This window comes from Oncorhynchus clarkii, chromosome 6 (genome assembly GCF_045791955.1).
Source record: "Oncorhynchus clarkii lewisi isolate Uvic-CL-2024 chromosome 6, UVic_Ocla_1.0, whole genome shotgun sequence".
Lineage (NCBI taxonomy): Eukaryota > Metazoa > Chordata > Actinopteri > Salmoniformes > Salmonidae > Oncorhynchus > Oncorhynchus clarkii.
This window is the reverse complement of record NC_092152.1, coordinates 22,711,073-22,737,340: the sequence shown is the minus strand read 5'-3', so window position 1 is coordinate 22,737,340 and position 26,268 is coordinate 22,711,073. Positions and strand designations below refer to the sequence as shown.

General features: G+C 40.5%; 1 protein-coding gene across 4 annotated transcripts; it reads left to right on the top strand.

The window, feature by feature from the left end:
• Positions 1-267: 267 nt before the first annotated feature.
• Positions 268-25,374, top strand: LOC139410823 (endophilin-B2-like). Of its 4 annotated transcripts, none has more exons than XM_071156363.1 (12): positions 268-539; positions 1,653-1,794; positions 4,001-4,129; positions 9,473-9,606; positions 9,830-9,922; positions 14,561-14,623; positions 15,053-15,076; positions 15,284-15,373; positions 18,738-18,838; positions 19,002-19,016; positions 19,182-19,383; positions 24,121-24,275. In XM_071156363.1, the coding sequence occupies exons 1-12, from the start codon at positions 477-479 to the stop codon at positions 24,226-24,228; spliced, it is 1,164 nt and encodes a 387-aa protein (XP_071012464.1). In that variant the 5' UTR covers positions 268-476; the 3' UTR covers positions 24,229-24,275. The 4 variants fall into 4 exon arrangements, with proteins under 4 accessions (XP_071012464.1, XP_071012465.1, XP_071012467.1 ...); XM_071156365.1 differs by having other exon boundaries at positions 356-539; positions 1,653-2,038; XM_071156364.1 differs by lacking the exon at positions 19,002-19,016 and having other exon boundaries at positions 24,121-25,374.
• Positions 25,375-26,268: the final 894 nt, after the last annotated feature.

Sequence of the window (26,268 nt, the reverse complement as noted above, 5' to 3'; positions counted from 1 at the left end):
TCTATGTGTTTATATAAATCAATTACCAACAGGAATTTCACTGAAGCTATATTTTACCCAAACAATTATGTGCCAAGTTTCTCAGAAAACAATCATGCACGAATATGTATGACATTTTCTTGCAATTAGTCGTGAATACAGAATCAATAATAAAAACCTGTCACTGCATAATAAACCATACGCTGCATAAATTGTAGTATGGGTAAACGATAAAGGTTATAAGTAATGATTCCAGGATGATGTGTAAATACCAGGGAGGGACACATTGCTTGACAGTGACAGAACCGAGCTAGCGCTGTCACTGACTGGGCAACGTAACGTTATGTCCCTGACTGGACAGGCAGTAGCTAACTTGATGCCCTGAACTCTCGTGGAGACGGTGTGTGTGTTTGTTCATCATATATAGCTATAGCTAACTAGCTAATATATAGCTAACTAGCTAACCTTAGTCGTTGGTTTAGTCAGATACTACTGACATGGATTTCAACGTGAAGAAATTAGCTTCGGATGCAGGAATTTTTTTCACTCGAGCTATACAGGTAACTCATCTAACAGTAACTATATTTTTTTACATTAAATGTATTTCGTGTCTCCAATACATGTACTAAGTAACGTTACTAAAGTTACTGTATACTGTTGCTGTAGCTAATGTTCGATAACTAGCTAGCTGACGTTAGCTAGCGTCTGGCTTCAGTAAAAACTGGAAGCATCATTACATATCTGATTTATGCATATTTGCCAGTCCTTTAGCTAGATATTCGAAGGTTTCTGTGCGGTCTGCTATAGCATCAAGCTAGCAGTGCCAGTGGCTATCGACAGCTAACTATGTTTTGACTAACAAACGTTCGCTATCTAACTTTAGCTATGTTTTTGAAAAAACGATTTACTTTTCTGTTTCGGGTACAGTCAGTGTATCTATGTCTGTGGGGTCAGATGTAAAAACTGGAGGCATCATTACATATGATTTAGCATATTTGCCAGTACATTAGCTAGATATTAGAGGAAGGTTTCTATGGCGTCTGTTATAGCAACTGGCACTGCTAGCTTGATGCTAGGTAGCTATGTTTTCGCTATCTACTATAGTTATGTTTTCGGAAAAACTCTGCTTTCGGTGTCAGGTACAGTCAGTATCTATGGGGTCAGACGTGAACTTTCGCGCCCTCACCCCCCCAAAAATGCCAACGCAAGAGATATCTTTCATTATTGTGACAATGTGTAACAAACAGGTCATGATGAAAATCTCCCCAGGGAATGACAGTCAGACTGATTTCCTAATGACTATGTTGCACATAAAGCAATGGATGTCTGCTCAGCCAATAGAAAGTGCATTCAGTTTAGTTTCTTTGTATCTGAACCCATTGGCAGAGGATACTGGGAATGGGAAAAGACTGGTGAAATATTAGATGGGGAAACTAGTAGGTGTATAGTTTCATGGCCTATGAGGACTTGGCATTTAGTTGTATGCTTTCCAGTAGCCTATGAGGAGAACATGACATGAAGTGCATCCCCAAAACCAGTGATAATGATGCCCCTTCTAGTGGCATTGCATAGGGCAGTTCCATGGCCACCATGTGAAAGTTGATGTTGAGTCGCTGCAATAGGCCTTGTTTACTGAGAACTGAAGGTTGATGCTGTTGTTTCTTGTGCCAAAGTTCACAGGGGAAAAGTTTGGACAGGTAGAGAAGACTGAGCTGGATGCCCACTTTGAGAATCTGCTCAGCCGTGCTGATTCCACTAAAAACTGGACAGAGAAAATCTTCAGGCAGACAGAGGTTCTGCTGCAGCCCAACCCCAGTAAGGCCCAGCATACAAACTGAACTGATCAGGACAGAGGCCTCCAACTCCCACCACCCATCCCTACTCCCTGCTTAATGCAAACACACAGGATAGTTAACCAAAAACACATAAATTGAAAACCGCTTCAAAAACTTCAGATCATTTAAAAAAAAAAAAAAGTGAAACATGGTGGTTAGGTTACATGGTGATGGAGTGCTAACCTGTGCCTTTCTGATTCTCCATGCTACAGTTGACAACACTGGTGAGTATCTCTGTCGTGCAACATTTTCATCCGTGTGGTCTATAGTTCAACAGACAAGTGTTACGATGCTGTATTGGGTGTTTTCAAGCACCAGTCTTTTGTGAAAACCTGTTGTTTAGCCTATCCTCTATCGCAAGTAGTACTTATCAGTGAGCAGCTCAACAGCTGTGTCCGTTAGCCACACCAGACAATGACTCAGCACTGCGGGCCTGTGGGTAACATGAAGAAATTAATTCCCATGTTAGTCTCTCTACTAAGAAGGCTGTCCCAGAAAAAATATGTAATCTTGGTAGACCGAGAGTCATCTGTTCTTTCAACCAATCGATTAGTCAACATTTAAAAATTAGTATTTTTTTCCATATATAGACACACCCTGTGTTTGAATAAAATCAACTATGTGTAGGCTAATGAGCTTGTCTAATGCTTTAAGCCTCCTCCCGCTGCTGCTGGCCTTAGCAGATTCTGCCATTAAGCTCTTAAAGTTGCCGGTAATAGGCTACACTAGCGGTCGGCAACCTTTTCTTTTTGGGGTGCCAAGTTATCCAACCATTTCTACTGATCTGTGTGGCAGTTATGATTTTAATATGCACATTTGTGGAACAGGTTAATTTAATTTATAATAGTCTTCATAACTCAAAATCAATGTCATGTGGTTAATCAAAATTCTAAATAAAAATGATACGAATCAAAAAGTAACTTATATTGCCAATATGTAAAAATAGCCAACATAAAGCCAACAAATAAAAACATTGCAGCCTGCAGGTAGAGAATATTCTGATGAAAATAAATATCCTATAAATCACATTGGCTATCTGCAAGGAACTTGAAACATTGTATCAACTATTGTATTAACTTGGTCCAGCCCAAAGCTAGTGCTAGCAAACTTGCAACATTATATAAAATATTCTGTGTCCTCTTAGTTTCCTGCCCCAAACAGACACAGTTGTAGGCTATTTTGCGCAAGGGATAAGAAGTAATCAGGTAGGCCTATTTTATGTTTCCACCAGATCAGAGCATGACATTTTTCCCCCCTTTCATGCTGAGTGGTAATCGAAATGGAGAGAGCTGAAAATATTTTTCAAATAGGGTACGTATAGGAACTGTTGTCATTTTCAGTGGATGTAAAAACGGACTTTGTTTACTTGCTGTTTTGAGGTGAAGAAAAAATGACTTTGAGAAGCTCCAAGCCAGGTGAGTTAAGACAATCAGAAATAGTCAGATCCCCAAATGGGCACACTTCTATGCAGTCCTACATTTGCACACAGGCCATGTAGACTAGTCCTACTTCTATATGTGTAATCGGGTGCGTTTCCTAACTCAAGATTGACAGGAGCACTCCAAACAAAAGACAATGAATAAAATGACTACTCGTAATTGTAATGAAGTAAACCAAAAGTTTCTTACAAGTGTAGCCTAGGTTGTGCACTCTGCAAACAACGTGTCCACTCCTACAATGACAACGGTAAGACTGTAATAATAATATATTGAATGCATTAACAGAAATGACCATAACCAAGCAAACATTGTAGATTAGAAATTACAGGAACTAATGGTAAATGTACTACTGGTGATACTGGTGTGCCATTCCCATGGCCTCCGCAATGGATTAGTCCTCTCAGCCAGTCGTGAATCAGACGTGTCTCGTGACAATTATTTAGTATATTTTTGCCACTGCTCGACTAAAAAACATCTTGATCGACCAGTCGACTAAATGTAGTCAGCCCTACTACCAATGCTAGTTCTTTTCATTATCTGAGTGAAATAACATTTATTTCCATGACGACTTCATTCAACACCTTATTCCCACAATCTTGAATTACAATACTGTACATTCTCATACTGGGCATTGGCTTACTTTGCTTTGGCATTCTCCTCTCCCACCAATTTCCATTTTCAAGTTTCATTTGATGACTATTTTTGGCCAGTACTCTCTTGAAGCAGGCCCGTTCTTTCTATCTGCAGGTTCCAGGATTGAGGAGTTCCTGTATGAGAAGCTTGACAGAACGGTTCCCTCCAGGCCAAATAATGAAGAACTGCTGGGTCATTACATGCAAGATGCGGCAAAAGATTTTGGTCCTGGAACTCCATATGGTGAGTGTGACTCAAGCTTTGTGTAGGCCTACGGTCTTTCCAGGTGGTATAGAACTGTTTTTTTTTTTTTTATAGGATTGGCAAGTGATAATACAATTTGAGAGAGGAAACTGAGACCGTGTCTTGGGCCCCAGTCAAATCCAATAATTAGATTTTCTGGAAAATACATTTCACCTGATGATCTTACTCAATACATCTCCACTCTGTGCTCTCGCCCTCATGCAATCCCTAAGAATGTCTCGAACCATTTGTGGTACAGTGCCTTCAGAAAGTATTCACAGACCTGGACCTTTTCCACATTTTGTTGTTACAACCTGAATTTAAAATGTATTCAATTTAGATGTTTTGTCACTGGTATACACACTATCACATAATGTGAAATTGGAATGATGTTTGTAAAAGTTTTACAAGACTCTAAGTATTCAACCCCTTTGTTATGGCAAGCCTAAATAAGTTCAGGAGTGAACATTTGCTTAATAAGTTGCATACCTTATATATCCTACACAAAACATTGGTTCAGCTGACATGAATTATCCTCCCTTCTCTGCAGTAGCTGTCGTACTGCTAGGTAGCTTTTCTGGCTTGTGCTATAGCCAGACTAATGTTAGATATTAGAGGAAGGTTTCTGTGCCGTTAGCTATAGCCACGGGCACTGCTAGCTTCGCAGAAGTTTTTGCCTTTCGGTTTCAGGTACAGTCAGTGTATCTATGCGATCAGACATGACCTTGCATGCCCCCACCCCCCAAAAATACCAATGCAAGAGATATCTTTCATTGTTGTGACAATGTGTAACAGGTCTTGATGAAAATGTCCCCAGGGAATGACAGTCAGATTAATTTCCTAATGACTATGTTGCATTTAAGCAATGAATGTCTGCTCAGCCCTTAGAAATTATGTTCAGTTGAGTTTTTCTTTGTATCTGAACCCATTGGCAGAGGATACTTGGAATGGGAAAAGACTGGTGAAATATTAGACAACTAGCAGGTGTATTGTTTCATGGCCTATAAGGGCTTGGTATTTAGTTGCATGGTTTAATTCCCCCAAACCAGTGATAATGATGCAGCTTCTAGTGACATGGTGCCCATGGAACTGCCCTATGCCATGTGAAAGTACAATGATACACAGAAACAGTGGAAGGTCACTATTGATGTTGTGTAACTGCAATAGGCCTTGTTAACAGAGAACTAAAGGGTGATGTTATTGTTTCTTTTGCCAAAGTTCATTGGGGAAAATTTTGGACAAGTAGAGAAGACTGAGCTGGATGTGCTTAACAAGTCACAATAAGTTGCATGGACAAACTCAGTGTGCAATAATAGTGTTTAACATGAATTTTGAATGACTACCTCAACTGCATGTGTGGGGTGCAGAGATATCTGTAAGGTTCCTCAGTCGAGCAGTCAATTTCAAACACAGATTCCCACAAGACCAGAGAGATTTTCCAATGCCTCGCAAAGAAGGGCACCTATTGGTAGAAGGTTTTTTTTTTTTAAATGCTGACATTGTATATCCCTTTGAGCATGGTGAAGTTATTAATTACACTTTGAATGGTGTATCAATACACCCAGTCACTACAAAGACACAGGCGTCCTTCCTAACTCAGTGGTAATATACAACACATTACTGCGGAAGCAGGCTGCATCATGTTATGGGTATACTTGTAATCGTTAAGGACTGGGGAGTTTTTCAGGATAAAAAATTAATGAAATGGAGATGAGCACACGCAAAATCTGTCTGCTTTTCACCAGACACTGGGAGATGAATTCACCTTTCAACAGGACAATAACCTAAAACACAAGGGAAAATCTTCGCTGGAGTTGATTACCAAGAGTGAATCTTCCTGAATGGCCGAGTTACATTTTTGACATAAATCTACTTGAAAATCTATGGCAAGACCTGAAAATGTTTGTCTAGCAATGATCAACAACCAATTTGACAGAGCTTGAAGAATTTTGAAAGTAATAATGGGCAAATTGTTGCACAATCCAGGTGTGGAAACTCTTACAGGTTATTGTGTGTAGATCAGTGAATTATTATATATATTTTTTTTATCCATTTAGAATTCAGGCTGTAACACAACAAAATGTGGAATAAGTCAAGGGGTATGAATACTTCCTGAAGGTACTGTATATCCATGTGAGAAAACATCACCATGTGTAGACTCTATGCTCTTTGTCAAAAAGTTTGTAGTGTCAATCTTCCCAAAGCCTTTGCTTATACTGATGAGTTCACCCTAAAGTGAGTGAGCAGTGAGATTGGTGATCAGGGCTGTTGTAAGCATTAGTCAATTAATCTCCTCCCGCCCCTTCACTCCAGCCTGTCTCATATCTGTCTGCCCAATAAATCACCTTCACTGGCAATTCTGAGGATCAATAGTGCTCTTTCTCTCTCTTTCTCTCTCTGTTGTTCAGAGTTGGCTCTGCAGGCTTGGCTCTGCAACGACAACCTTAATGCATAAAGTTTATGCACATATTAGATTATTAGGTTGTCTCTCTGTGGAGCTTTTCCCCTTCAGTTGGAGAAATGTAACTTCGTCACAGAGACCTGAGTGATGGGTCATGTACAGATTTATTTAGGGCTCTGCAGACCTCCTGTTTTGCTAGGAGTTGTTTTATAAATTAATTCAGCTAATTTGGAATGGAAAGCTCATGCCAATAAATCCACGTTGGCTTTTTTCCAAGATAAAAATGCACAAATACAGTAGCCAATACTCAGGGTTGGGTAGGTTACTTTCTAAATGTAATCCGTTACTAGTTACCTGTGCGAAATTGTAATCAGTAACGTAACTTTTGTATTGCCTAAACTCAGCAATGTAATCTGATTACATTAAGTTACTTTTAAATTACTTTCCCCTGAAGAGACATTAGAAATAGGCAAAAATGTATGTTACCAATTGAACGACATCTATTGCAGTTTACATAGCTGGCCATATATGTATGTTACGTTTTACTTTATGGGTTGGTTATGTAAGCTTCTTCAAACCCATCGCTTTCTACTACATATAATAATACAATTCAATTATCTTTATTATAAATAAATATCATTTATAAGTCCAAAAATGGATGTAGCAACTACAGATTTCCCCTTTAAGTCTATCAAATGTGTGAGGGTTTGAGCATGTGTCCATTAGGCCTATGAATGAATGAATAAATAAATAAAATATCAGCATGAATTCGATTGAACAATAAAAGCCCCACTTTTATTCAGTAGGCTGGGATCCGGACTATGCAGCTGTTACGAGCGCATTTTCACTGGCTGTTCACTGGTTTCAAAAACAATGATTGATAGGCAGTTTAAACTTCTTGAATTGAACCATTATTGGGTTCAAATACACATTTAGATTTGAGAACTAACACCCACAACAACCACAATCCGTAAGGCGCAAATAGCTAAATGAGAGAGCAGCAGTGTGATTCAAGGCGCAAGTTTAAATTTATTCCACCTGAGCGAGTCAGAGACCACTATGATGACACGCCAAATGTGCTTGATGGATCGTGGGAAAAGAGCAGGAATAGCTTGGACTGTAGCCTATCTTCCAATGGTGTGATTCACACTGCTGCTCTCTCAATTAGCTATTTGCGCCTTACGGATGGATTGTGGTTGTTGAGGATGTTAGTTCTCAAATCTAAATGTGTATTTGAACCCAATATTGGTTAAATTCAAGAAGTTTAAACTGCCTATCAATCATTGTTTTTGAAACCAGTGAAAATGCGCTCGTAACAGATTGTGTGAATCACACTGCTGCTCTCTCATTTAGCTATTTGCGCCTTACGGATTGTGGATGTTAGTGACGACACATTTTGATTTAAAAAATGTGCTTTCAATGTGCTATGTAGATATCAATAATAAGTGATATCCGTATCGCTGTAGACTACAATACTTCTGTCATCCTTACCTCCAAGAGTTTATTCAAGTTGGATAAACTTTGGATGCCGACAGCAGTCGCACCATTGGAAGACACAGCTTGGACTGTAGCCTACAAAAGCCTATTCCTGCTGTTTTCCCTCGATCCATCAAACACATTTGGTGTGTCATCATAGTGGTCTCTGACTCGCTCAGGTGGAACAAATTTAAACTTGCGCCTTTTTTCAATGCTGGTTTGAATGTCATTGAGAAAACAGACGTGTCAAATATTTATTTTTTGCAAACATCCTTTCTGAATTTAAAAGTAATCCTTGAAGTAATCATCTAGTTTTTCAAAAGTGTCTAATCTGGTTACAATATTTTTGGTGGTAACGTAACGGATTACAGTTACCGTTTTTTGTAATCCCTTACATGTATTCCGTTACTCCCCAAACCTGCCTACACTAAGCAAGTTATGTTTATACGCTGTATTTCCCTCCTCATGAGAGAAACGGGCATGTTTTAGTGATTTTGAAGTAATTTGATTTATAATGAATTAATTTGTACACAGGTTATTCTGTTCTGTAGCTAGGCATAAATGTCAGACATCTTTGGAACCGTGGAAGAGCAAGACAGCAATCCCATTCTCTCTTCTCCTGCCATAGCAACTATTACTAGATGAACACTCCGTTGCTTTAATCAGGCCGTTAGTGGCCTGTTTCTCAGTGGTGGCTTTTATTGATGCAGCCTTCCGTGTTGATGGGTGGAGAGCCACTATTTCAACATCGTTTTTCTAACAGCAAAGATGTGTAGAAAAACCTTTCCTCAGTATTAGAATGCGGTCTGTCCAGGTTTGACACAGATTTGCATACTTCAAATTCTGCTAGTATAGGCCTTTTTGATGCTATAATCATTGCTGTGTGTTGTTATTCATTAGATATTCCCTTGAGGTCTGTAATCTAGTCTGTTTTACATCTGGGGAAACCCCAATGTTAAAATGTGGAATTTTGAGTTTTGTTGTTTTGGTAAAAGTAATGTCAAGAATGTCACCGTGTCTAGAGGTTCCGTCAGTGTGGCCCTCCCCCTCTCTTTGCAGGTATATTGTAGTTGGCCAAGGTTCTCCCACACTCTATCTCAGCTGCAGTGCATTCATTATTGATGCACTGGGTGTTGCTATCTAGATGGAGCTCTGAATCTACACTACTACACCTAAACAGCAGGCTTTGTGGGGTAGGCTCATCAGGGCATTGATAGACAGTTGGTGAAGGGGAGTTTGTGCCATAGATTACTGGGATGGGAATAGCCTAAATGTTTGTTACAGGTTGTATTGAGCTACCATGTCCTATTGGTCTAGACTTTGTCTGTTTTGTATTCTTCTGATAAGTAATACGTCATTCCTCTGATAAGTACTAAGTACGTCTTCTGATAAGTAATGTCATTCATAATAAATAAGTCACTGCTAGGCCTATATTTCACATATATTGTGTGTGTGTGCTGCTGTAGGTAGCACCCTGATCAAAGTAGGCGATTGTGAGAGGAGACTGGGCAGTGTACAGAGGGAGTTCCTACAGACCTCCGCTATCGGCTTCCTCACCCCACTCAGGAACTTTCTGGAAGGAGACTGGAGGACCATCTCAGTGAGTCTGGCTATCTGGCCTCAGAGGGACATCTTGGGATTGCATGCAGACCAGTGTGTAGACCAGGATTTAATACAATGCTAATCAACACCTTGGGGTTTAGTTTTCTACTTCTTCCTATATGGATGTAGCAGAGTTTTAGGACCTAGCCAACTTAACCCCACACATACAGGCTACATTTATGTTGTGCAGAGAGTTGCTGATCTTCTCCTCCCTGTCTCAGAAAGAGAGGCGTCTCCTGGAGAACCGCAGACTGGACCTGGACTCCTGTAAAGCACGGCTGAAGAAAGCCAAATTAGCAGAGTCCAAGGCTGCGGTGAGTCTACCCTCCTCTCCCTGTTCCCCTTTAGCTGCATCGTGTAGCTATGAGTCTACCCTCCTCTCCCTGTTCCACTTTAGCTGCATCGTGTAGCTATGAGTCTACCCTCCTCTCCCTGTTCCCCTTTAGCTGCATCATGTAGCTATGAGTCTACCCTCCTCTTCCTGTTTCCCTTCAGCTGCATCATTTAGCCATGAGTCTACCCTCCTCTTCCTGTTCCAGTTCAGCTGCATCATGTAACCAGGCTCCAATTCAGCGTGAACTGCTACTGCTAACTAACATCTATCTCTGTTCCAATTATGTTCACAGTGTGAGGGAGAAGTGAGTATTAGTGTAAAATATTGTCCACTTTGGTTATTTTTGACCCCCTTTTTTCTTTCTGACATGCTCTGCCCATTTTCTCATTGGCACTTTGAAATCCAGTTGAACGCATGTGAGAAGCCAAGAGAGCGAGAGAAGACTTTCACGTTCTTTTGAAAGTGAAAGAAAGGATCTTGTGGCATGGTACACTGGAGCAAACCCATATATGACCCTAGAGCAGTGGTATTCAAACTTTTTCAGCAGGGACCCCATTTGTTTTACCACCAGAATTTCTGGGGACCCCACCTCAAATGTAATGACACAATCATAAAATTATGATTTTTACATCTGTGTGGTGTGTGTGCTGTGCCGTGCCTTCGGAAAGTTACAGCCTTATTCTAAAATGGATTAAAATAAAATATTTTCCTCATCAATCCACATACAATACCCCATAATGATAAAGGAAAAACAGCTAATTTAGAAAAAATTTACTGAAATACCTTATTTACATAAGTATACAGACCCTTTGCTATGAGACTCGAAATTAAGCTCCAGTGCATCCTGTTTCCATTGATAATCCCTGAGAGGTTGCTACATCTTGATTGGAGTCTGTGATTTGGGAAGGCATGTCAGAGCAAAAACGTGTCTCAAGGGAATTGTCCGTAGAGCTCCGAGACATTAGTTCAAAGGCACGGATCTGGGGAAGGGTACCAAAACATTTCCCACATCATTGAAGGTCCACAAGAACACAGTGGCCTCCATCATTCTTAAATGGAAGAAGTTTGTAACCACCAAGACTTCCTAGAGTTGGCCGCCCGGCCAAACTGAGCAATCGGGAGAAGGGCCTTGGGTAGGGAGGTGACCAAGAACCCAAATGGTCACTGACAGAGCTCCAGAGTTCCTCTGTGGAGATGGGAGAACCTTGCAGAAGGACAACCATATCTGCAGCACTCCACAAATCAGGCCTTTATGGTAGAGTGGCCAGATGGAAGCCACTCCTCAGTAAAAGGCACACGACAGTTCGCTTGGAGTGTGCTGTAAGGCACCTAAAGGACTCTCAGACCATGGGAAATAAGATTCTCTGGGCTGATGAAGCATGGTGGGGGTAGCATCATGCTGTGGGGATGTTTTTCAGCGGCAGGGACTAGGAGACTAGTCAGGATTGAGGCAAAGTACAGAGAGATCCTTGATGAAAACCTGCTCAGACTGGGGCAAAGGTTCACCTTCCAACAAGACAATGATCCTTAACATACAGCCAAGACAACACAGGAATGACTTTGGGACAAGTCTCTGAATGTCCTTGTGGCCCAGCCAGAGCCCGGACGTGAACCCGATCGAGCAACGCTCCCCATCCAACCTGAAAGAGCTTGAGAGGATCTGCAGAGAAGAATGGCAGAAACTCCCCAAATACAGGTGTGCCAAGCTTGTAGCGTCATACCCAAGAAGACTCAAGGCTGTAATCGCTGTCTAAGGTGCTTTAACAAAGTATTGAGTAAAGGGTCTGAATACTTTCAGTACTGACTACATGCATACATACAGTTGAAGTCGGAAGTTTGCATACACTTAGGTTGGCGTTATTAAAACTCATTTTTCAACCACGCCACAAATTTCTTGTTACTATAGTTTTGGCAAGTCGGTTAGGACATTTACTTTGTGCATGACACAAGTTATTTTTCCAACAATTGTTGACAGACAGATTATTTCACTTACAATTCACTGTATCACAATTCCAGTGGGTCAGAAGTTTACATATAAGTTGACTGTGCCTTTAGACAAAGATCATACATTTTGGAGAAATGTCCTCCGGGCTGATGAAACAAAAATAGAACTGTTTGGCCATAATGACCATCGTTATGTTTGGCGGAAAAAGGGAGAGGCTTGCAAGCCGAAAATACTATCCCAACCGTGAATCACAGGGGTGGCAGCATCATGTTGTGGGGGTGCTTTGCTGCAGGAGGGACTGGTGCACTTCACAAAATATAGTTTCATGATGAAGGAAAATTGTGGATATATTGAAGCAACATCTCAAGACATCAGTCAGGAAGATAAAGCTTTGTCGCAAATTGGTCTTCCAAATGGACAATGACCCCAAGCATACTTCCAAAGTTGTGGTGAAAATGGTTAACGGACTACAAAGTCAAGGTTTTGAAGTGGCCATCGCAAAGCTCTGACCTCAATCCCATAGAACATTTGTGGGCAGAACTGAAAAAGAGTGTGCGAGCAGGGAGGCCTACAACCTGACTCGGTTACACCAGCTCTGTCAGGAGGAATGTGCCAAAATTCACACAACTTATTGTGGGACGCTTGTGGAAGGCTACCCAAAACATTTGACCCAAGTTAAACAATTTAAAGGCAATGCTACCAAATACTAATTGAGTGTATGTAAACTTCTGACCCACTGGGAATATGATGAATGAAATAAAAGCTGAAATAAATCATTCTTTCTACTATTATTCTGACATTTCACATTCTTAAAATAAAGTGGTGATCCTAACTGACCTAAAACAGGGAATATTTACTAGGATTAAATGTCAGGAATTGTGAAAAACTGAGTTTAAATGTATTTGGCTAAGGTGTATGTAAACTTCCAATTTCACTATATATACATACATACATATTGGGGAGCCCACTGCAGTTCCCAGTGGGGTTGCAACCTCGACTTTGAATACTACTGCCCTAGGGACAGCACAACTGAGTAGTACACAAAATCATTTGTAAAATGGAACAGAAGTGTCTTTAAATTGGACCAGTGTATGGGTGCAACGTGACTAACTGCATCCAATTACCAAGTTCATCCTCCTATTAAATCACAAAGGGCTTTTTGAGACCAGTAGTGAGAGGAATGGCCCTGTCCCATGTGAGTACAGATGACTTGGGTTAAAAGTTCTGATTGCTAACATGCTTGCCCAATTATACCATGTCCAGTGAATGTCTACTTCCACATCACATTCCCAGCTCCCACTCTCAGTGAGAGCATTTGAAATGTTAAGATGTATGGCTGTTTTTTTCCTTCAGGTCAAAGATCTAATTTGATATGGTATGTTTTCTTGATAGCATGATTAAATAAACCGATATACAAAGGAAACTCCGTAAACACAATTTATTTTGATTGTAGACTAATTTCAAATCAGACCTTTGAAACCTGTATGCATGGTGATTGCCACATGAAGGCATGCACATTTTTCTAAATATGTTTGTTTAGCGTACTTATTTATTTCCTGCAAAATATTTGTATTTTAGAAGTACTTTAATTACATTAGGATTTGGCCAGCCCAATGTAATGATTAAGAAGTCAATTGAGAGTAATTTACTGTATTCGATTAGATAGATGTATTGCCCTCTGAAAAGGAAATTATTTTCCGCAGACCTCAACATTTTACAGAAACTGTACATAAAAGATCAAACCAACTTATCACCCAGTCCCAGACATAACATTCACAGTTTCTTCTTCCATGCTCCATATATGATAGATTAACCTCAGTGACCAGACGACCGGAACTATTCTCCAGGTATACTGTAGGCTACACATTCTATAGGCTACTGCACACACATTTGTTTTAAATCCAGCACCTGGTTTGTTTGGGGATAGAATGAGATGATGGTTGAAGGATGGCTGTCTTTAAGGGCTATGACAATGACAGGTTGTGTACACATCTCTCATGCTGCTGTGTTTATTTACACATGCTGCATGGTCGTCGTCCTTCTAGTCTAACACGCCTTGGGACTCCAGGCAGTAGATGTGCAGCACAGGAGGTTGATGGCAACTTAATTGGGGAGGATGAGCTTGTGGTAATGGCTGGAGCAGAATAAGTGGAAACCATGTGTTTGATTTCATTCGCTCCGGTCCAGCCATTATTATGAACAGTCCTCAGCAGCGTTCACTGATATGAGGGTGAAGAAAGATATTTGTACCATTCCAGGGCTCTACAGTGGGACCATTTTACTCACATGTGCCTAAATATTTTGCTTTGGGACCTGGAATGTTTATGTTGGAACACCAGCGTGCCTAGAAAAAGTAAGGATTTTAGCTTTAATATCTGAAATATTTTTCATTGTGCTCCTACATTTTTGTATGCACATACATTTTTCAACTTAGGCGCGCACATGTGCTCCTTGTAAAAAAGGTCAGCGTAGAGCTCTGCAGTTTTTGATTGGCCAAAGACTGCAGACGTCTCATTATATCATCAAGATAATAACAAAGGGTTTAGTTTTTTCTGTGTGCGTCCGTGTCACATGACTCTCATACTTTTGGTTTTGTTGTTTTGTTTGTCCTTTTGTGTTTGTTGTTTGGTGCACACTATACTGTATGTGTAAACTACTCTGCCGTGTCTGTAGGCTGTGCCTGATTTTCAGGAAACCAGGCCCAGAAATTATGTCCTCTCTGCCAGTGCATCTGCGGTAAGGAGCTTAAACAGCCAGTCCACTCTACACTAACACTGTACATGTAGCCTACTGTCACTTTACAAATTCTATGGTATTTCTTCATATCACCAGATTGTTTCCGGCATAGTAATATAGTAATCCATTATCTATGTGGTATTTGACTTATCACAGACAACAGTCTAATTTCCCAGGCACAATGACCAAAAGTAGGGCAAAGAAAGCTCTTGAAAGGTGTTATACTTCAATTGATCCAAATAAAATGAACTGTGAATGCAGGACCAAAACATTTGGAATATGCTTTCTTTTGAATGCACCCCTGGGTTGAAAATCGATTTCTTTACTGTCATCAGTCTCAATCCAATCTAAGAATGTGTGTGTCTCCCCTGTGATGTCATCAGAATGTGTCTCTCACTCCCCCTCTCTTGTTGCCCTGCCGCTTTTCAGCTCTGGAGCGAGGAGGTGGACAAAGTGAGTATGACATGTTTGGACACCATCCTCCTCCTGTACTGTATAAATAAGTAATATCTTTACTCCTAGTGAGCTTTGTTTCTAGGTAAAGTGTCTCTCTTTTCACAAGTTATCACCTTCAGAGTTCACAAGAACAAAACAGCTGATAATGGAAAATGGGGGCTGTAGTATTACATGATATCGCTCTCTGTTTTGGTTGTTCTGTAGGCAGAACATGAGCTTCGACTGGCACAGACAGAGTTTGACAGACAGGCAGAGGTCACACGGCTCCTGTTGGAGGGCATCAGCAGTACACACGTGAGTCATGAGGTCAAACTTGTAGAGTGGACCAACTTGACCACTACACATGGCCACTCTCTAAAGCACATATGTCAGAGTCAAGGCCCGCGGGCCACATCCGGCCCGCAAGAAGGTTTTTTACGGCCCCTGGGATGATCTTGATTTATTATTAGAACCGGCCCGCAGCAAGCCGGCAGCCCGCAGATCTTTTACACGCACCAATACTACATTTCCCACAATGCAAAGGTGACGCACCGAGCAGTAGGCTGCTTCATTTCAATATTTATTGGCACAGCAGTCGTCAGCATCACAGTAAAATTAACTTTCAGATACCCATCAAAAATGGCAAAACGGAAGGTGGATACTGAGAACCGGGGGTTTCAAACAAGGTGGGAGTCGGAGTATATGTTCACGAAGGTAGCTGGAAAACCTGTGTGTCTTCTGTGTGGAGAAAGTGTGGCGGTACTGAAAGAGTATAATCTGAGACGACATTATGAAACGAAACACGCGGACAAAAACAAGAATATGGACATGGAACAAAGGCTACAAAAGGCAGAGGAATTAAAACGAGGCCTCAAATCTCGACAGGCTCTGTTCAAAAAAGCCAAATCACAAGGCCAGGCTGCTGTCAAGGCCAGTTTTATTTTGGCAGAAGAGATCGCTAAATCAGCCCGGCCATTTACGGAGGGGGATTTCATCAAAAACTGCATGATTAAAGTTTGTGACGAAGTTTGCCCAGAAAAAAAGCAACTCTTTTTAAATGTGAGTCTGAGCAGAAACACCATTGCCGAGAGAGTAGACCAGTTGTCCATCAATCTAAAAGAGCAGCTTGTGAAAAAGGGAAAAGATTTTATTGCATATTCCTTGGCTGTGGATGAGAGCACCGACATTTCTGACATTGCCCAGTTGTCAATTTTCATCCGCGGAGTGGACTCCAACCTAAGCGTGACAGAGGAGTTTTTGGCTTTACGTCCTATGCATGGCACAACTACGGGGCATGATTTGTATGAAGAGGTGTCAAGATGTGTAAATGAGATGGAGCTGCCTTGGGAAAAACTCGTGGGTTTGACAACCGACGGAGCACCTGCGATGTGTGGACACAGGAGCGGACTGGTGGCGAAGATACGGGAAAAGATGCAAGAGGAAAACGCGACAGGTGAGCTGACAGCTTATCATTGTATCATACACCAGGAAGCGTTGTGCGGTAAAGCCTTGAAAATGGAGCATGTAATGAGCATCATCACGCGCACAGTTAACTTTATCAGAGCCAAAGGTTTGAATCACCGCCAGTTCAAGGCATTTCTGACGGAGTTAGAAACGGAGCATGGTGATTTGCCTTATCACACAGAGGTGCGATGGCTAAGCCAGGGAAAGGTGCTTCAAAGATGTTTCGAGCTTCGTGAGGAGATTTGTCTGTTCTTGGACAGCAAAGGGAAAGACACAACACAACTCCGAGACGAAATGTTTCTGTGTGAAATGGCTTTTCTGTGTGACATTACGAGTCATCTGAATGCAATAAACTTGCAGCTGCAGGGTCGGGATCGTGTCATCTCTGATATGTACAGTACAGTGAAGGCATTTAAAACCAAACTGACTCTGTGGGAGACGCAGATGCGGAAAGAAAATTTGAGCCACTTTCCCAGCTGCCAGACCATGAAAGAGAAGCTCTCTACCAGTGCGTTCCCGAGCACACAGTTGGCTGATAAAATAGGTATGCTTGCCGCTGACTTTCGACGCCGATTTGCTGACTTTGAAGCACAAAAAAGCAGGTTGGAACTGCTCGGTAACCCATTTGCTGTTGACGTGGAAAGCTCACCACCAAACCTCCAAATGGAGTTGATTGACCTCCAATGCAATGATGCACTGAGGGCAAAATATGCGGCAGTGGGTGCTGCGGAGTTCGCCCGTTTCCTCCCCGGCACAATGCCCCAGCTGCGCATCCAGGCTGCTCAAACGTTGTCTATGTTTGGCAGCACATACCTGTGTGAACAACTGTTTTCTTTGATGAACCTGAACAAAACATCACACAGAAGTCGACTTACTGCTGAACACCTCCACTCAATTCTGAGGATTTCTTCAGCTCAGAGCCTTACCCCGAACATTGATGAACTTGTGGAAAAGATGGGACACCACCAAGTATCACCCTCAACCTCAAACAAGTGAACATTACTGTGCAATCACATATTTAGAGTTTTTACTCAGTTCAAGTTTAAAAGTTAAAATTTAATATTTGTTTTCACTGCATGTTACTTCTCCTTAAACAAAGTGTTGTTTTTGATTAATAGATTTTTGCACTTTATTTTTTTGTATTTCAATCCAATTATATTTTAAAAATATTTCAGTTGAGTGGATGATAGAAAATTGCTATTATTGTTTTTTCTTTGAAGTAAATTTAGCCCACTTTTGCTAAAATAGAAAATATAGTCTACTGATGGTGCCTTGAATACCGGTTTCTTTCATTTAATGTTCATGTTATGGGGATATTTATATAAAGGAAATTTGTCTTTTGTGTCTGTTGAAAATTAAAGATTACTGACAGAGCCATAAGAAAATATTGCTTTATTTATCTGATCATATTGTAATATATTTGTTAGGTTTTCAGTAGGTTCAATTAGGTTCACTAGACTATATGCGTCATTTAAAAAATTTTCAATGAACATTCGAACAGTCCGGCCCTCGTCTTGTAGCTGATTTTTTTTATTTGGCCCTCCGTCCATTTGACTTTGACACCCCTGCTCTAAAGCATATGCACTGTTTACCAGGTAATAAGTTAGGGATAATCAATAAGGGGCTCTATGGAAAATAATGAACGATGTGGAAGGTGTGTTAGTGCGGTGTGGACTAACCTTCCACAGAGTTTCATTATTTTCCAGAAAACGCATAGAGCCCTGAGTTGATTATCCCTTTATACCATCATTTAACACATTTGCAGCAAATTTTTTGAAATTTGCAGGTAGAAATGTGTTCAACATCCACTAAAGTAGGTAGCAAGGTTACTAGATAGCTACAGTAGTTGCCTTGGCAACCAAACATACTTACTGGTTTTTGCTAACCAAACAATCAGTCCTATCTTGTTATTATGAATTAATAACATATTGAAAATCGAATTCAACCGTGTCAATAATGTTTTCAATTAGACTTTTGCCTTCAAAAGCAGCTCAAACAGAACATGTAAGACTGAACTATAGCTATTGAATTCTACTGTACTGATATACCGTGCATTATAGGGAAATAATGCATGCACCAGAATGCACTTCAAGCCAATGAGAAACGAGTATTCAACAATGCCATGGTATAAACTGTTTTAATATGGTGGGGACAGGGTATGTTGAGGGGGACCAAGTAACAACTGTGTTATGTGTTTTGGGTATGTTGTCTGTAGGTGAACCACCTGCGCTGCCTGCATGAGTTTGTGGAGGCACAGACAGCCTATTACAAGCAGTGTCACCTGCACATGCAGGACCTGCAGAAAGAGCTGGACAGGTGAGGACTGGCTCTGGGTAGATGCACAACTTTATATTGGACATACTAGCATACTTAGCTGGGCTGTCTAGATCTGGCTTTTATTTGCTGCAGTGTTTGCTATTGAAATGGATGTAAGCTGTTTATCAATGACCATCTCCACTATTGTCTCTTATGCTCTCAGTTCCAATGGAGATGTGTAAGTAACATTTGATGACAATTACAGTTGAACTCACCATTACTCAACATATTTTTGTTAACCGATTACTCAACATATTTTTGTTAACCGTTAGTAAAGTCGGATTATTCCCCAGGGAATGTGCTGCGTACCTTATGAATGTCTTCATTCCCTAAACCTCTGCAGGTTTCCCAATGCGTTTGCTGGTAACCCAGGCCACTCCATGGCCTCCGGTGGCTCCTCTCCCCTGGACCCTGCCAGCGCTGTGGAGATAGACACGCTGAAGATCGAGGAGGTGCAGGCCCCTGCCACAGGCACACGCAAGGCCAAGGTCCTGTACGACTATGACGCTGCCGACACCAGTGAGCTATCCCTACTGGCTGACGAGGTGAGCACACAAACACACACACACAGTTCTACCTGCACACCCGTCATTAGTTGAATCAGGTGTATCTGTGCAGTGCTATAATATGTGGTATGGTGGGCAGGAAACGGTCTACAGTCTTGAAACAGCTAGGACTAGATGGAATATACAAGATGGTGCTATTTTGTGTTTTTTTGTGTTTAACTTATTCTGTACATAATGTTTCTGCCACTGTCTCTTGTGACTGAAAATAGCTTCTGGATATCAGAACAGCAATTACTCACCTCGAACTGGACAAAGATTTTTTCTTTAACCTCTAGTGACACCCCATCCCGTGAACGGGACCGTTGTCATCATCTGACACTAATTAGCATAACGCAACGGACATAAATATTCCTAGAAAATATTCCTATTCATGAAAATCACAAATGAAATATATTGAGACCTTTTGTTAATCACACTGTCATCTCAGATTTTGTGTAAGTTTATTGATAGCCTAGCATAGCATTTTGTCCAGCTAGCATCAGGTAACTTGGTCACGGAAATCAGAAAAGCAATCAAATTAAATCGTTTACCTTTGATGAGCTTCGGATGTTTTCACTCACGAGACTCCCAGTTAGATAGCAAATGTTCCTTTTTTCAAAAAATATTATTTTTGTAGGCGAAATAGCTCCGTTTGTTCTTCACATTTGGCTGAGAAATCGCCCGGAAATTGCAGTCACGAAAACAGCGAAAAATATTCCAAATTAGCTCCATAATATCGACAGAAACATGGCAAACGTTGTTTATAATCAATCCTCAAGGTGTTTTTCAAATATCTATTAGATAATATATCAACCGGGACTGGTGGCTTCTTAGTAGGACAGAGAGAAACAATGGCCGCATTTGTCCTTTACGCACCAAACACTCTGAGAGACTTCAGCTGACCACTGACGCAATGTTGACGTTCAGGCTCATTTTTCAAAATAAAAGCCTTAAACTATGTATTGTGACACTAGACACATTAGGGAAGCCATAGAAAAAGTAATCTGGTTGATAGCCCATTCACTGCTCAATAGGGACGCATAGGAACGCAGAGCCTTCTAAATAAGAGTCCATTCCTGTTTGGATTTTTCTCAGGTTTTTGCCTGCAACATCAGTTATCTTATACTCAGACAATATTTTTACAGTTTTGGAAACTTTAGAGTGTTTTCTATCCTAAGCTGTCAATTATATGCATATTCTAGCATCTTGTCCTGACAAAATATCCCGTTTACTACGGGAATGTTATTTTTCCAAAAATGAAAATACTGCCCCCTAGTCACAAAAGGTTAATGAGTCGAACGCAAAGGATTTACTGCTGATACCAGGCCTAAATCCCCGTAATTCGCATGAAGAGGAGATGCCGATACAGGGGACGCAGTTCCGGGTGCCTTGTGAGAATTCGTCAGCAAGTGGGTAACCCGTCTCTACCATCCGTCCCATTGACCAACGTGCAATCATTGGAGAATAAACTGGATGAGCTCCGTTCGAGACTATCCTACCGGGACATTAAAAATGCTAATATCTTATGTTTCACCGAATCGTGGCTGAACGACGACATGGATAATATACAGTTGACTGGGTTTTCCATGCATCGGCAAGACGGAACGGCTACCCCCAGTAAGACGAGCGGTTTGTCAATAAGTCTTTGTCAATAACAGCGTGATATCTGGTGTTTAAGAAGTCTCAAGATTTTGCTCGTCTGAGGTAGACAACGTCATGATAAGCTGTAGACCACACTATTTACCAAGACAGTTTTCATCTATATTTTTTGTATCTGTCTATTTACTGGCACTACCCGCACTCAACAAGCTGAATAAGGCCATAAGTAAACAAGAAAATGCTCATCCAGAGGCGATGCTACTAGTGGCTGCGGACTTTAATGCAGGAAAACTTAAATCTGTTTTAACTAATTTCTACAAGCATGTCACATGTTCAACTAGAGAAAAAAAACCTCTAGACCACCTTTACTCCACAGACGCATACAAAGCTCTCCCTCACCCTCCATTTGGCAAATCTGAATAATTCTATCCTCCTGATTCCTGTTTACAAGAAAAAACTAAAGCAGGAAGTACCATTGGCTCGCTCAATATGGAAGTGGTCAGATGACGCAGATGCTAAGCTACAGGACTGTTTTGCTAGCACAGACTGAAATATGTTCAGGGATTCATCCGATGGCGTGAGGAGTACACCACATCAGTCACTGGCTTCATCAATAAGTGCATTGATGACGTCGTCCCCACAGTGCCCATACGTACTAGAGGTCGACCGACTACGACTTTTCAACGCCGATACCGATTATTGGAGGACAAAAAAAGCTGATACCGATTAATCAAACGACTTATATATACAGTGGGGCAAAAAAGTATTTAGTTAGCCACCAATTGTGCAAGTTCTCCCACTTAAAAAGATGAGGCTTGTAATTTTCATCATAGGTACACTTAAACTATGACAGACAAAATGAAGGAAAAAAAAATCCAGAAAATCACATTTGTAGGATTAATGAATTTATTTGCAAATTATGGTGGAAAATAAGTACTTTTTAAGTGGGAGAACTTGCACAATTGGTGGCTGCCTAATACTTTTTTGCCCCACTGTATATACACATTTTTTGTAATAATGACAATTGCAACAATACTGAATGAACACTTTTATTTTAACTTAATATAATACATATTATGGGCTTTTGGATGGGTGTTCTTAAGGTGATTCCACAGGTTGGTGGTATTTTTTGATTTAGCTGTTGCTGACCCCATGCTTACATCTTTATCACAAATAAGACACCTTGCTTTCCCTGGTGCCAATTCCATGTAATAGTCCCACACTGGTTCTCTGCTTTTCTCTACCATCTGTAAAACACACACACAGCTCTGAAGTGTCTGCTTAGGAGACAAATACTCTCAACTGTTTGAATAAAAATAGAGTTTAAGTTACATGTGATGAATGTTGAAAACAAAAACTGTACTTTCTATATGCAGGAAATCCTATTTTAATAATGGACATGGTAAGAATTGACTACCAAAGTGCGAGTCATAATTCCCATGACACCTTCTAACAAAATCTGAAAAGCGGTTCCTTCATTCATTTATTTCATAGGATATTTTTAGATTCACTTAAAATAAGGTCTGTGTCGTGTAGGCTTACACCACCTTGCCAATTTTATAACGGTGTAGATATCCATAGGACAAGGTAACTCTGATCAATATTGGCTAAATATAAGCAAAGATAATTTTTTTTGTAGAGTGGATTTATGAAAATATGTTGACAAACGTTACCTTATCCTAGTGAGATTTACACGGGTATCAAAATGCAGAGGCGGTTTAAGCCTGCACCCTAACCTGCACGAAACACAGACCTTATTTGAAGTAGATCAAGACATTCTCTATGGAAGACATGAACGGTAAAATAACGAAGGAACCCCTTTCAAGTTCAGCCGCAAGTTATTACAGGAATTATAACGCGTCGACTATCTCTCTCTAAACCATATACCTTTGACTATTACGAGCCTGCTGCTGCCTACCACCCCTCAGTCAGACTGCTCTATTAAATATCAAATCATAGACTTAACTATAATAAACACAAAGAAATACGAGCCTTAGGTCAAATCCGGAAACTATCACCTCAAACCAAATGTTTATTCCGTTCCGTATTTTTATCTAACGGGTGGCATCCATGAGTCTAAATATTCCTCTTACATTGAAGATTGTGCAATGTTATGTCATAATTACGTAAAATTCTGGCAAATTAGTTCGCAAAGAGCCAGGCGGCCCAAACTGTTGCATATACCCGGACTCTGCTTGCAATGAACGCAAGAGAAGTGACACAATTTCACCTGGTTAATATTGCCTGCTAACCTGGATTTATTTTAGCTAAATATGCAGGTTTAAAAATATATACTTGTGTATCGATTTTAAGAAGGGCATTGATGTTTATGGTTAAGTACAGATTGGAGCAACGTCAGTCGTTGATTGATTGTTTTTTACAAGATAAGTTTAATGCTAGCTAGCAACTTACCTTGGGTTACTGCATTCGCGTAACAGGTAGGTTCCTCGTGAGGCAGGTGGTTAGTGCGTTGGACTAGTTAACTGTAAGGTTGCAAGATTGGATCCCCCGAGCTGACAAGGTAAAAATCTGTTGTTCTGCCTCCTTCCTAGGCCGTTATTGAAAATAAGAATGTGTTCTTAACTGACTTGCCTAGTTAAATAAAGATTAAATAAAGGTGTAAAAAAAATATTTAAATCGGCACCCAAAAATACCGATTTCCGATTGTTATGAAAACTTGAAATCGGCCCTAATTAATCGGCCATTCCGATTAATTGGTCGACCTCTAGTACATACATACATTGCTTCTGGTTGGGGTATTACAGGCAACATCCGCACTGAGCTAAAGGGTAGAGCTGCCGCTTTCAAGGAGCAGGACTCTATCCCGCTATGCACTCCGACAAACCATCAAACAAGTGTCAAATACAGGACTTAGATTGAATGGCATCCATTCAATGACATTTTCAACCCATCCTTGACCAAGTCTAATAACTACATATTTCAAGCATACCACCATATTCCCTGTGCCCAAGAACACCACAGTAATCTGCCTAAATGACTACCAACCCGTAGCACTCACGTCTGTAGCCATGAAGCGCATTGAAAGGCTGGTCATGGGGTGGCGCGCAACTCAACATTAGGAAGGTGTTCTTAATATTTTGTACACTCTGTGCATGTTATTATTTTGTCTTTTCCCAGCTAATCACAGTTTACACAGTGCCAGGCATGGACTCAGACTGGCTGGTGGGAGAGAGAGGGAACCAGAAAGGGAAGGTGCCTGTCACATACCTGGAGCTGCTCAGCTAAAGAAATAAATTGAAAGATGCACGCTTGCAACATTGCACTCACATGCCGACGTTGACAAATTTAACCAAACACACCCACATGCTGTACGCACACGGACCGCATTACATCATTATTGAATATGAAGGCAAATGCACAACATTGAATATGGAGGAATAGTTACCATGACAACTCGACCGAAAATTCTGAAATGTAAGATATTTACTTACTGAAATGCCCTGTATTATTCAGGCTTTGATGACCTTTGGTGACCTTTCACAGCTGTGGAAAAAGCTTCATACAGCCTGCCCACACACTTGCACCTGTTTTAGACATCTTTCCCAAATCCATTATTTTCATGTGGAACATTCCATACACCCTGTGCACCTCTCGTTAGTCCACATTCCTATATTGTCATTTTCCTGGACACCTCTACCACTACCTGGCACTGAAACATTTCATGGCCGTATGCCCTGCTTAGTGACTAACCAGAAATTGAAGCACTCCTAGTCTTTTACTAACTGCCTTAAAATAATGGGAGAGAGGCTGTGTCCATCTGCTATAACTCATAGAATGTATTGGACACACTGCAATGTCCACACTCCAGTTTGCCTGTTCGCTTAGGACACTTATTTTGAAGAGGACAAGCCAGATCTTACACAGAACATACATTTTGGCATGCAAAACTGTAACTTATTATTTAAGTATCTGTGGTGAGTTATATTCCCATTTGTCCCTTTTTTTAGTTATTTTTGCTGTTCTGTTTCTTTAACATGTCATTATTCCTTCAGTTGTCTTTGTATGTTTTTAGTTGAATTGTTTGATCCGATGTTGTCTTTTCTGTGATAGTCTCAGTGTCTTCAAGACAGGACCTAGGCTGCTACATGTGCTACTGGCAGGAGTTAGTCAGACTACTCTGCTCAATGCAAAGCCTCTGTCTTTCTTTTAACCAGAATTTTAATGCCTGTATATTTATTTCTCATAGACCTTTTAGTACCAAAGCAAACTTAAGTATGCATGCACTCTGTCATGGTTTGTAATGCTGTGACTGTTTTGCCATATCTTGTTTTGACCCTTTTCTGCCTTTTACTGTCAATGTATTTATTGTCTGTTCCCAAGCCATGCTGGGTGACTGCGTAGGATGTAATAAAAAATATGCTTTGGACACAATCTCGTTTGTGTGGTTTGTCAGTTCAGGTTCTTAATCTAATATTCTGGTGTAGTAGTCTGTCGGATTGGAAGTAATCATTAAATACATATTTTTTTCAAACTTTGTCCATTCTAGAACTCGTACTGGTAATTACAACACGCTCTCCTTTTTACAATATTTTCTATGACTACTGCATCAATGTTTATGCATATAAAGTATTTTAATCTGGCATGTTTGGCATTAATGTAATGATTTAATTTCAAATAAACAATTCAAGAAATATAGCTTAAACCCATATTTCAAATAAGTACTATAGGTCATTTGTCCAGCAAATCGGTGGATATACAATATGTACAGTGCCTTCAAAGTATTCACACTCCTTGAAGTTTTCCACATTTTGTTAAAAAGGGATTAAATTGAGTTTTTCTTTCACTGGCCTACAAACAATAGCCCATAATGTCAGTTTTCAGAAATGTTTTCAGCTTTTCATTTTGAATTAATTGTCAATAAGTAATAAACCCGTTTGTTATGGCAAGCCTAAATAAGTTAAGGAGTTAACATTTGCTTAATAAGCCACATAATACGTTGCATGGACTCACTCTGTGTGAAATAAGTGTTTAACATAGTCATAAACTCATCTCTGTACCCCACACATACAATTATCTGTATTATGTCCCTCAGTCGAGCAGTGATATTCAAACAGATTCAACCACAAAAACCAGGGAGGGTTTCCTGGGCCTTGCAAAGGATGGCACCTATTGGTAGATGTGTAAACATAAAAAAAGCAGACATTGAATATCCCTTTGAGCCTGGTGAAGTTATTAATTACACCCAGTCACTACGAAGATACAGGCGTTCTACCTAACCCAGTTGCCGGAGAGGATGAAACCGCTCAGGGATTTCACCCAACTTTA